This window comes from Protopterus annectens, chromosome 7.part0, assembly GCF_019279795.1.
Source record: "Protopterus annectens isolate FY-2018-M chromosome 7.part0, PAN1.0, whole genome shotgun sequence".
NCBI classification, from domain to species: Eukaryota; Metazoa; Chordata; order Ceratodontiformes; family Protopteridae; genus Protopterus; species Protopterus annectens.
The window spans coordinates 347,494,845-347,508,315 of NC_056739.1; the positions used below are offsets into that span (position 1 = coordinate 347,494,845).

Sequence of the window (13,471 nt, forward strand, 5' to 3'; positions counted from 1 at the left end):
GGCGCCGAACCCACTACTTGAACAGAAGATATATCGGCTCCGGCCGGAGCCGATGTCGGCTCCGACAGAGCCGGAGCCACCGGAGGAGGCTTGGACACTGTAGCCTGAGCCTTCGGTGGCTCAGGAGGTTTTCCTGACCCTAATTTAGGAGGAGAACCTTCTGGCTTAAGTAAGCCTCGGAGGATGAGCTTATTCCTCCTTTCCTGCAGGACTCTCTGGCTAAAAGCATGACATAAAGCACAGGAGTCCTGCAGGTGCAAAGGCCCCAGGCAATAAACACAAGAAGTGTGACCGTCTGTCAGAGACATTTTCTGACAGCACTGGTCACACTTCTTGAAGCCTGAGACCTTGCCTTCCTTTGACATCCTAAGAGGATGGAAACACAAACAATCCCAACAAACACACAAATTAATCCCTTACACAAACACACAGGAAGGGAATAACCAATGGGGAATTAGGCCTGACTAAAAAACTTTAGATTAAAGATTATAAAAAGTTTGAAAACAAGGGAATAGGGTGGGCTGTAACTAACTACAGACTAAACTGACACTAAAAGGGAAAAATAAACCCCTAACTAATCTTTTTCTTATTTCACAAAGAAAAACTTACCTCAGCTGGCAAAGGAGACCTCTTTTGCTAAGCGGCAAACGAGATCTGGGGTAGTTCCGCCTTGCATCATGGGATATAGGGTTGCCTCGAGCTGGTAAAAGGAGTTCTCGAGCTAAAGCAAGTGCCGAGTCGGAGCCGAAGATCGGCTCCGAACCCATCCAGCAAGAATGAAGGCGAGATTGACAACTTAACATCTATCCGTATACATACTGAGAGGTCATAACTATTCGCATAAATTCTGAGAGGTCATAACTATTCGCATAGTCATAATTATCCATGTACATACTGAGAGGTCATAACTATTCGTACACATACTGAGAAATGTTTTTTTCTAGAACTCTTATACCAGATATTATTCTGCAGATGCATTGGATTTTCCCAGTTTTCTGTATTTTTTTAAGTTTGGCCAGGAAATGAAAAAAGGAAGTTTATGCATTTATTTTTTGTTATAAAATATGCTTTTTTTTAACTTCTGTGTTTCCTTTATTTCAGAAAGTAATATGTATAAGAAATGTTTGAAATAAAGGTGTTTATTGTTTTGACTGGCCTTCATTTGTGTTAGCATCTCTGCTTTTTCTTCCTCAACTGCTATGGAGTTTTATAAGTGCTCCATTAGTTTGCTATGGTGTCTTTCACATGCTACATTAGTTTCCTCTGCTGTGGAGTCTTACACATTGCCATTGTGGTCAGAAAGTCCATCTATGTGGCACAGCTCATTACCAAGGGTTTTGCATCCAGGAAGAAAGAGGTCATAGTCTCTCCCTACTCTTCCCTCATTACACCAATCATGGAGTATAATTCCCCATTTAGCGTGTACCTCACTAAACACCTGCAACAGCTGGAAAGGCAACAAAAGTACCTCATGAAGAGGATCCTAGGCCTTAAACACATGCTGTACATGGACAGACTCAAAAAAACTCCAGCTTTTCTCTGTCTCATATCGTCTATTAAGAGGCGAGCTCTGCTTGACTTACAAAGCCATGTCTGACCCAGCCCTGTTAAAAATATTACACCTACAGAAATCCCAGTCACACGCTTCAGGGACCTCAACCTCATTCCCACAATCAACAGACCATATTGGAGGGGAAAGGTTCATAACCCAGAGACTGCCCATGCTCTGTAATAGACTTCCCATACATGTCAAACAGAGCACCTCACTGGCCCCTTTCAACAGAACTCTTGAGGAGTGGATGGGAAATAGAAAGTTCACCCTGGGGATCACTCCAGTGACTCTACTTTATAGAGGCACTGGGAAATAATGGCGGCATGATGCCAGGGCACGTCTATGGGCTAGACTTGTAAAGGTTCCAGGACCATTGCCTAGTACACAGCTATGAACCTATGAAAAGCTCCATTAATATCCTCAGCTATGAATTCTTACACAAGCTCCATTAGTTTCCTCTGTTATGGAGTCTTTCACAAGCTCCATTAGTTTGTTCTGAGTCGTACACAAGCTCCATTAGTTTGTTATGGAGTCTTACACAAGCTCCATTAGTTTCCTCTGTTATGGAGTCTTACACAAGCTCCGTTAGTTTGTTATGGAGTCTTACACATGCTCCATTAGTTTGTTATGGAGTCTTACACAAGCTCCATTAGTTTCCTCTGTTATGGGGTCTTACACAAGCTCCGTTAGTTTGTTATGGAGTCTTACACAAGCTCAGTTAGTTTGTTATGGAGTCTTACACATGCTCCATTAGTTTGTTATGGAGTCTTGCACAAGCTCCATTAGTTTCCTCTGTTATGGAGTCTTACACAAGCTCCATTAGTTTCCTATGTTATGGAGTCTTACACAAGCTCCATTAGTTTGTTATGGAGTCTTACACAAGCGACATTAATTTGTTATGGAGTCTTACACAAGCTCCATTAGTTTGCTGTGAGTCTTACACAAGCTCCATTAGTTTGTTATGGAGTCTTACACAAGCTCCATTAGTTTCCTCTGTTATGGAGTCTTACACAAGCTCCGTTAGTTTGTTATGGAGTCTTACACATGCTCCATTAGTTTGTTATCGAGTCTTACACAAGCTCCATTAGTTTCCTCTGTTATGGAGTCTTACACAAGCTCCGTTAGTTTGTTATGGAGTCTTACACATGCTCCATTAGTTTGTTATGGAGTATTACACAAGCTCCATTAGTTTCCTCTGCTATGGAGTCTTACACAAGCTCCGTTAGTTTGTTATGGAGTCTTACACAAGCTCCGTTAGTTTGTTATGGAGTCTTACACATGCTCCATTAGTTTGTTATGGAGTCTTACACAAGCTCCATTAGTTTCCTCTGTTATGGAGTCTTACACATGCTCCATTAGTTTCCTCTGTTATGGAGTCTTACACAAGCTCCATTAGTTTGTTATGGAGTCTTACACAAGCGACATTAATTTGTTATGGAGTCTTACACAAGCTCCATTAGTTTGCTGTGAGTCTTACACAAGCTCCATTAGTTTGTTATGGAGTCTTGCACAAGCTACATTAATTTGTTATGGAGTCTTACACAAGCTCCATTAGTTTGTTATGGAATGTTACACAAGCTCCATTAGTTTGTTATGGAGTCTTACACAAGCTCCATTAGTTTGCTGTGAGTCTTACACAAGCTCCATTAGTTTGTTATGGAGTCTTGCACAAGCCCCATTAGTTTGTTATGGAGTCTTACACATGCTCCATTAGTTTGTTATGGAGTCTTACACATGCTCCATTAGTTTCCTCTGTTATGGAGTCTTACACAAGCTCCATTAGTTTGTTATGGAGTCTTATACAAGCTCCATTAGTTTCCTCTGTTATGGAGTCGTGCACATGCTCTATTAGTTTCCTCTGTTATGGAGCCTTGCACATGCTCTATTAGTTTCCTCTGTTATGGAGTCTTACACAAGCTCCATTAGTTTGTTATGGAGTCTTACACAAGCTCCATTAATTTGTTATGGAGTCTTACACAAGCTCCATTAGTTTGCTGAGTCCTACACAAGTTCCATTAGTTTGTTATGGAGTCTTACACAAGCTCCATTAGTTTATTATGGAGTCGTACACAAGCTCCATTAGTTTGCTGTGAGTCTTACACATGCTCCATTAGTTTGTTATGGAGTCTTACACAAGCTCCATTAGTTTGTTATGGTGTCTTACACAAGCTCCATTAGTTTGCTGTGAGTCTTACACAAGCTCCATTAGTTTGTTATGGAGTCTTACACAAGCTCCATTAGTTTGTTATGGAGTCTTACACAAGCTCCATTAGTTTGCTGTGAGTCTTACACAAGCTCCATTAGTTTCCTCTGCTATGGAGTCTTTCACAAGCTCCATTAGTTTGCTGTGAGTCATACACAAGCTCCATTAGTTTGTTATGGAGTCTTACACATGCTCCATTAGTTTGTTATGGAGTCTTACACATGCTCCATTAGTTTTTTATGGAGTCTTATACATGCTCCATTAGTTTCTTCTGTTATGGAGTCTTACACAAGCTCCATTAGTTTGTTATGGAGTCTTACACAAGCTCCATTAATTTGTTATGGAGTCTTACACAAGCTCCATTAGTTTGCTGTGAGTCTTACACAAGCTCCGTTAGTTTGTTATGGAGTCTTACACAAGCTCCATTAGTTTGTTATGGAGTCTTACACAAGCTCCATTAATTTGTTATGGAGTCTTACACAAGCTCCATTAGTTTGCTGTGAGTCTTACACAAGCTCCGTTAGTTTGTTATGGAGTCTTACACATGCTCCATTAGTTTGTTATGGAGTCTTACACATGCTCCATTAGTTTTTTATGGAGTCTTACACAAGCTCCATTAGTTTCCTCTGTTATGGAGTCTTACACAAGCTCCATTAGTTTGTTATGGAGTCTTACACAAGCTCCATTAGTTTGTTATGGAGTCTTTCACAAGCTCCATTAGTTTGTTATGGAGTCTTACACAAGCTCCATTAGTTTGTTATGGAGTCTTACACAAGCTCCATTAGTTTGCTGTGAGTCTTACACATGCTCCATTAGTCTGTTATGGAGTCTTACACAAGCTCCATTAGTTTGTTATGGAGTCTTTCACAAGCTCCATTAGTTTGTTATGGAGTCTTACACAAGCTCCATTAGTTTGTTATGGAGTCTTTCACAAGCTCCATTAGTTTGTTATGGAGTCTTACACAAGCTCCATTAGTTTGTTATGGAGTCTTACACAAGCTCCATTAGTTTGTTATGGAGTCTTACACAAGCTCCATTAGTTTCCTATGTTATGTTGTCTTACACAAGCTCCATTAGTTTCCTCTGTTATGGAGTCTTGCACATGCTCCATTAGTTTGTTATGGAGTCTTACACATGCTCCATTAGTTTGTTATGGAGTCTTGAACATGCTCCATTAGTTTGTTATGGAGTCTTGCACATGCTCCATTAGTTTGTTATGGAGTCTTACACAAGCACCGTTAGTTTGCTATGGAGTCTTACACAAGCTCCATTAGTTTGTTATGGAGTCTTGCACATGCTCCATTAGTTTGTTATGGAGTCTTGCACATGCTCCATTAGTTTGTTATGGAGTCTTGCACATGCTCCATTAGTTTGTTATGGAGTCTTACACAAGCACCATTAGTTTGTTATGGAGTCTTACACAAGCTCCATTAGTTTGTTATGGAGTCTTTCACAAGCTCCATTAGTTTGTTATGGAGTCTTACACAAGCTCCATTAGTTTGTTATGGAGTCTTACACAAGCTCCATTAGTTAGTTATGGAGTCTTACACAAGCTCCATTAGTTTCCTATGTTATGGAGTCTTACACAAGCTGCATTAGTTTCCTCTGTTATGGAGTCTTGCACATGCTCCATTAGTTTGTTATGGAGTCTTACACATGCTCCATTAGTTTGTTATGGAGTCTTGCACATGCTCCATTAGTTTGTTATGGAGTCTTGCACATGCTCCATTAGTTTGTTATGGAGTCTTACACAAGCTCCGTTAGTTTGTTATGGAGTCTTACACATGCTCCATTAGTTTGTTATGGAGTCTTGCACATGCTCCATTAGTTTGTTATGGAGTCTTGCACATGCTCCATTAGTTTGCTGTGAGTCTTACACAAGCTCCATTAGTTTCTTCTGTTATGGAGTCTTGCACAAGCTCCATTAGTTTGTTATGGAGTCTTGCACATGCTCTCTTAGTTTTCTGTGAGTCTTACACATGCTCCATTAGTTTCCTCTGCTGTGGAGTCTTACACAAGCTCCATTAGTTTGTTATGGAATGTTACACAAGCTCCATTAGTTTGTTATGGAGTCTTACACAAGCTCCATTAATTTGTTATGGAGTCTTACACATGCTCTATTAGTTTGCTGTGAGTCTTGCACATGCTCCATTAGGTTTGCCATGCTGTTATACTGTTCTTCCTTCCCAGACAATGTAGCACAACAAACTGTGATGTAGTGAGAACATTGCAAAAGGTCTGCAAATTGTCCTGTGATATCTGGAAACAAGTGACATCCACATATTATACAGAAAATAATTTCCAGAAATGCAAAAGTAGGGAAGAACACATTAATTTTTGCCTGGTAATAAAGACTTCATTGTAGTCTACAGATCACCAAGAACTTCAGCCTGTGTTTGTAGTGAGACAGCACTACTGTTATAAAGTGTCAGACTGCAACTAAAAATACAGAATTGTTTCTAGTTATTATTTAATAAGGCAGCTTTTTCCCAGGTCAAGAGCAGCATAAATACAATGTGCATCTTATGGTCTTGCAGGTTTCAGCTTTGTATTTGTTATAAAACTGTAACTGAAATATAGCACGACTAGCAAGAATGCTTCTAGAATATGTGAAATCAGTCCCTTACCTCCACTGGCAAACTCACAAATGTCTGTTCAGGGTCAAAGCCGGGAATTCTTTTTGCTGTGCAGACAACCCCAGCATCCTCAGAGTGCTGGCAGTCACTTTTGCCCCATCCATTTGAGCTGCATTCAGCAACGGATTTCTCATTTCCAGTACACTGCAGATTGTCTAACCAAATTGGACCTAGACACAAATGGATAAGATAAAGGAGTTAGAAATATTGTCACATATAAAGTATTCATACAGTTGCAAATCCATATCAACAGTTTGTCATTTAGCCCTCTATGGTGGACAGAATTTGAGCCTTTGATAAAGCTGAAATATGTCACGCCCCTTAGAGTCCCCACTGTCCAGTTTCTGTGTCACCCAGATTTAGAAATGGAATCGAGTGAACTGACATAAGCTCTTAAACAAGACTCAGTACTGGTATTGGATTGTCAATGACCAACTCCAGTGTCAGTCAGCTGTATAAAGGAGCAAGACTGGACTACCACTACCCGTTGGACAAAATCCACTACTGACCTTTGTCTGGTGGTTGATGGCCTCCAGAAACTTTGTCATTCTTAACTCAGATATTTTGTGCTTCACTTTACCTACTACAGAAGTAAGTCTGGCAATTCTGCTATTGTGTGGATGCAGAAGAACATGCACCACTATTTAGAGTTGTGTCAGGTCTGACTGGACCTACACTAGATTCTTGAAACCTCTTTGGAATAATGCCATCTTGATCTTGTGTCTTGTCTTCTGTCATTCCCCCCAATAGCAATATTTCTTCCTAAACTTAATATCTTTGTTTCCCCTTCACTCATTCCTACCATGTGTCCATGAAACTTCCTTCAGTTCTTCTTTTATTTACTTTTCTTTTACGAATATTTCAATATTTTGTTTAGAATGACTACTTTAAGAATATCCTGACTTTATTTCATCTCATCTTTAATGAAGTTTTGGAACTCTGATTCCATTTCTTTTTTACCCAAGTGTACCTGACAAATGTCTTCTTTCATTTGTTTGCTTTCTACTAGGTTTAGTTTCAATTTCCATCCTACGTGGAATACATTCTTTCTAGTTTCTCATGCTCTTTTTTTTAGTTTTCTTATTTTTTTTTTGAGTCAGTGGCATGCCATCACATGTTCCCTTACTCCTTGCTTTATCTCTCTGGCAAACCACACTGGTTTTCACTTTCATCTGACCTTGCTCTTCAAGGTACAAATTCATGACAATTAATGTGATAATGCTGGCTTTAATCTGATATCATTGTAGGCTGGTTCTTTCAGCCAGTTCTCTGTTACCTGTCAACTATTCAAACAACCCTCTTTGGTTACTATAATTGCCTCTCTTGTAATTACAAACTTTTGTTTTTGCCTTCTGTCTCATGCCCACTTGCTTATTAAACAACACTGTGGCATGGTGACTACAAGGTAATGGTATTCCTTACCTCCAAGTCTCATGGGGTTACTCAGATTGGAATGTAAAACAATGAGGAACCCCCATTTTGTTCTTCCTTCTTACATCAGCTCCCTGTAATAATTTGACCAGTGAATTAACAGATTTGAATGCTGATATATTCCACTGTTTCTATGATTGCAGTTTTTGGGCACATTGCTCAGGCCCCACACTGTTCTCCTTGTTTTGTAATTGTTACCCTCTGTGTGACTGATTAACTGTAAGTAATAGCAATGCCCCCCTTCCCTCTAGTCTAGACTGGCCTCGTTCTGCCAACTTTTGTGTCATTTCTTCCACTACTGTGCATCTTACATCTGCTACTACTACACTGCCTGATTCTTTCCTTCATGCCTGAAAAGTTGATATTCCAAAATGTCTTAGTCCTCGTTTATCCCTTGTCCAGGTTTCAATTATATTTGGTATGAAAAACTCTCCTTTAAGTACTGGTGCATGCAATTCTGCTTTACTTACTAGAATTCTAGCATTTCATAACATTTCTTTCCAATGTTTTCTGTCTTCCCTAACTATTTCTCTCTTCAGCCTCAGATATGGTCTTTCAATTTTCACTAGAAGGTTAGCTAGAGCTGGGCAAATGTAGAGACTGTTTTGGGTGCAAGCTGTTAGGGGTGCATGATTGGCAATATGGAAAAAAAGTACAGACATTGCCAATGGCCTGTGTTACTCATTGTGATATGATCTGTGCAGATATGCAGATCAGAAGATCCTCAACCTTGCTTTGAGAGGGCACCAGTTTAGTGGACTGCTCAGAGCACAAATTTTCCTACCTACTGCTCTGATCCACACAGCTTTTCACTTCTCATCTAGTTTAAAGGTACGTGGAGACTTTCCTTGACTTAGTTCTGGTTTCTGATCAAGTTACTTTTTAGTGAAACATGATTGGACCAGTCCTTTAAAATGAACTGGCACACACTGCTATATTTATGTACCTTACTGTCATAGTTTGTGCCCTTGGCTTTATTATCTTAAGTAAAGTGGTGTTTGTCACTATATGGGGGCTGCAAGGGGCCTTAGCCCCTCCATTTAAGAATCTTTTTGATGTTTTTTTTTTTATTTTATTTATCAGCAAAGACTGAATGAGCATGGAACTTCTTTTCAGTGAAGGCCTGGTGAGATGAGCTCCAGCATTAAACAACATATGAAACAGACTCGTAAAAAGAGAAACGTAAAATAATGCATGGAACAGATCATAAAACACCTGTATACATCTGTGCTACTGATTGATTGTAACTTGTACACTTCACTTGTATTTTAAAGTTTTACTTATGTTTTAATGGGCTAGTAGTGGTTTGCTAACAAATGACTCTATCACATAAACATTAACCAAGTTTGTATGCCTCCCCCTTTCTCTCTCTCTCTCTCTCTCTATATATATATATATATATAAAACAAGACACACAAATATATAGAGCGCTGTAGCTTAGTGTGCTAGGTCTCATATTAGGATATGGCAAAACTGATGCTATGTACAGAATACTACAAATAGTTTTGTGATATGATCTATTATAAATAATGTCTTGTAAATTATCTAAATAATACTGCACAGAAAATGTTGCATTGCTCTTTAGGTAGAGAGGTTCCTTTAAATAGTGCCTATAAAAAGCAGTTATTTACTTTAGTATATATTATATATAAAAGGAAGGCTATGGTCCTGAGTAACAGAGAAATTCACATCTCACAACAGGAGAAGTTTTGTGCCTGGAATGGTGGTTTGTTGAAATTTATGTATGAGAAGAGAAAAGATGTGAAGGAATCTCAGACCATCTGGAGATATTCCATTAAGAATCCATTGAGAATATAAAGGAGGATGCCTGAATTTATTTTGTGATTAAGTGCAAAATGGCATGAGGAACTGCATATTTATATGTGTGTGTGTGTGTGTGTGTGTGTGGTGTATATATATATATATATATATATATATATATATATATATATATTTATAGCCATGGACATCAGGGAAGATGTCTTTCCAATGCATGGAGAGGTTTACAGATGGAACAACAGTTCTGGGAGGTATTAGTGTGGAAGAGATGAGGTGGTGTGCAGTAGCCTGAGATAATCAGGAAATAATATGCTGGGAATCCAGAAGGAAAAACTGTCTGAAATTATTCTGGTACTAAATCTAAACTGGTACGAAAGACTACAGAGTTTGTGAGTTATTTTCGTTTCATGCCCAGTGAAGAGATTGCACTACTGAAGTGCTTTGTTTTCTGTTTTAACTAAGAAGTCTGTAATCAGACTGTGCCGATTTAATGGATTGTATAAAATGTAGAATCATACCATCGGGCCTTCGCACCTTAAAATTTCCTAATGGAATAACTACGGAGTCTCCATTTATGAACAATTTGTTAGCTTATATGACTGACACAGTTTTGAAACCATGGAGCTATTGATGCAAAGAAATTAGTATTATATTACAAAACTGAAAGATGAAATTAAGACTCTGGACAATAAAATTAAATCACAAGAATGATTATGATGAGCTTTGTTTGAAAACAGACAGATCAAATTAATCTTAGGAAAAACAAGAAAATACAAAGAGATGTTAAAGAATATGAGAGTAAAACAGCTTCCTTGAGTAAAAGGGTATCTACCAATAACAGTCTGAGCAAATAAAAAGACACCAATGAAAATTTATAGGATGTCAATTCTAATATAGATCCAGTAACCATCGGATACAATCTTGGTGATGACATGCATAATACTGTGACTGCTGTCTTCTTGGATGACCATTTAGATTTCTCTCCGCTTCGCAGGTCCCAAAGAATAGGAAATCAACAGGGCAAAGTGGGGAACAGGGGAACTACCAGAATATACAATATCTGTATCACATGAGGAGGGGTACAACTGGAACAAAGGCAGAGGGAGAGGAACGCATGAGAAATCAGCTTTATTGTTAACATGGATGGTATCATACACACTATTATGAGTTATAAAATATACAATTATAGTAAATCTGTTTTATCACTTTGGAGCACTTCTCTTTACTGGAGAAGTGTTTTACATTTGTTCCCAGCAGAAAATGTGATCTAGTAGAAATGTTGACTGAATTAAAGATTTTTACTAAAAAACTAAATATAGCACTTATGTTTAAAAATCTGAATTTGACAAATTTGGACAAAGCAGTTATGTTTAAGTAAAGGAGTAATTTTGTTCCACCAGCACATCCCCTTATTCCAACCTTTGAAAGGGCATGTGAATTTGATTTATATAATATACAAAGAAGAACAAGATCTTTTTATTTTAACAATTTGACATTTAGTGAAAGAAATACCTTTTGTTCATTGATAAATGATAAACCTGTTAGTTATGAAGCCCAAAAAGGGAGGGTGATACTGTTATTTTTGATGCCATTAATTACATTGGTATCATGTTTTGTACTCTTCAAAATTTTGGTGTTTATACCCATGTTTCTAAAAATGAATTGTTTATAGAATGATAGACCTACATTTGAATGATTTGTTCCTGCAAGGGATTATTACTATCAGCACCTATAATGTATTTAACAACACGCATCCAGTTTCTCCCGTCATTTTTGGCACACCAAAAGTACATAAAATATTTTTGAACCACCCTTGAGGCCAATAGTTGTGGACAAAATTCTAAAACTTATCCCTTTGCAGTGTTGTTGGATAGAAAATTAAAGCAAATATTTTCCTGCACCACCCACCTACTAAAAGAACTCCTGTGATTTTCTAGGAAGTTTTAACATGATTATTCCAATGACAACATAAGATTTTTACCCGTCAATGTTATTGATCTGTTTACTTGTATTCCACAGGACATTAAATTGGACAATTTTTTGAGAACCAGATTGGACTATTTTGATGAAATTATCCCTGGATATATATATATATATATATATATATATATATATATATATATATATTTTTTTTTTTTTTAATGAGGACATGAAATTATTATCTCACTTTATGAGATTAAGCTTAGATACATTTTTTTTATGGTAAATTTTACAAACAGATTGATGAAGTAGCTATGGCTTCTGCTTTTTTCTCCTCATGTGCAAGTCTAGCTGTGTACAACTGGGAAAACAAGTTTGCATTCAACAATAATCCATTTTTGCATACTGTAAAATGTGTCTTAGGTACTTGGATGATATATTCATCCTATGGGATGGACCAGAGGAGATAGTTAATGAATTTATTACTCATGTGAATGAAACTACTGATTTTTTTTTTAGATTTACTTACACATTTAATAAGGAATATTTACTACTTGGACAATACTGTTTCCATAAAGGATGCTAGATTTCTGTCAAGTATTTACAGAAAACCCACTTTCAGTAGTTCTTAACTCAATTTTTTTAGTCACTAACCATATAATCAGAAGGTGAGATTACTGACTGTAAGTTTAAGCCAATACTTGCTTTGGGGCCATCTGGTTTGGAAAGCCCCACAGCATTTGTTGGATTGTCAAACAGACAAAAACTCTTTGTGTAGGGCCTGCATGTTAAAATTTCAGGGGGATTCCCAAGAAGTTAAACATATTGGCTGAAGTAACTGGAATACATTTATAACTAACAAAAATATATTGGACAATTTATGGGAATAGCCACTTTTTCTTTACAAGATGGGGGAAAATTTGAAAACTATTTTTGAAAAAAATATATACAGTATATAGATGACACCAATAGGGGAACTACAAAATGTGGAGTATGCGGACAATGCTCATATATATTTAAAGAAAGTTGTTTATAATTAGACAACACATTAACAGAAAAATATTTTTTTGTCCAGGCAGTTGCGATTCTTGTAGAGTGGTTTATTTGGCTAAGTATAATACTTGCCCTGCTTTTTATGAGGTTAAGACAGAACATACACTTAAGAAAAGAATATATGAACATATATATGACATTAGAACAAAAAAAGTACTAAAAATGCACTGTACAGACATTAGTTGATATGTGTTGATTTTAAGAAATTGTGTTTGGCATTTTAGATAAGGTAGAACGTAACTTAAGAAGTCGTGCCTGGGAGACATGCCTTGTGTACAGAGAACTATATTGGCAGATTAAACTAGACGCCACCCATAAACTAGGAATAAATGATAATATGTCAGTTTCTCCAGCACTAAAATTAAGGGCAGGTAAATTTTAGAGTATAGATTTGCGTATATAGAGGTTCTTCTATGTTATTTGTCATTGTAACAGTGTTTACTTTTATGCAGTTTTAGTGACTGCATTATGGTCAGCTCTTACCAGGGAGGATGATACTATAGGGATGCTGCAGTGGTTACTTAATTTGATTATTACCAAGTCCAAGATATTATCACCTCTTGTGGGGTATTGACTAGCTGTTCCAAGATGTTTGCACTGACAAAACTGAGGAATCTCTGGGCATTTGTGTTCTGGCATGAGTAGCTCTCCAGCCTATGCTTCTGTAGTTAAAGTCAAAGCACCAAAAACTTCATAAAAACATATGAAAAGCTGGATAACAAGGCTGAAAGAATGAAACTGCTCCCAGAAATGGTGTATAAAAATCTTTACTAGTGCTTCCTGGTACCTCAGCTCAAAAGCCTTTCAAAGGAATAATTTTTGCACCAAATGCAACAACTTTAAATACAAGTTAAGCGGCTAATTATCACATCATCATTCAATTGCAAATTGCATTAT

General features: G+C 37.5%; 1 protein-coding gene across 1 annotated transcript in view; it reads right to left on the reverse strand.

Moving 5' to 3' along the window:
- Positions 1-13,471, reverse strand: part of LOXL4 (lysyl oxidase like 4) — a 412,707-nt gene that overhangs the window by 339,288 nt on the left and 59,948 nt on the right. Inside the window, exon 3 of the mRNA XM_044076917.1 lies at positions 6,383-6,561. Coding sequence (XP_043932852.1) covers positions 6,383-6,561 — 179 coding nt within the window. The remainder of the gene's footprint in view (positions 1-6,382; positions 6,562-13,471) is intronic.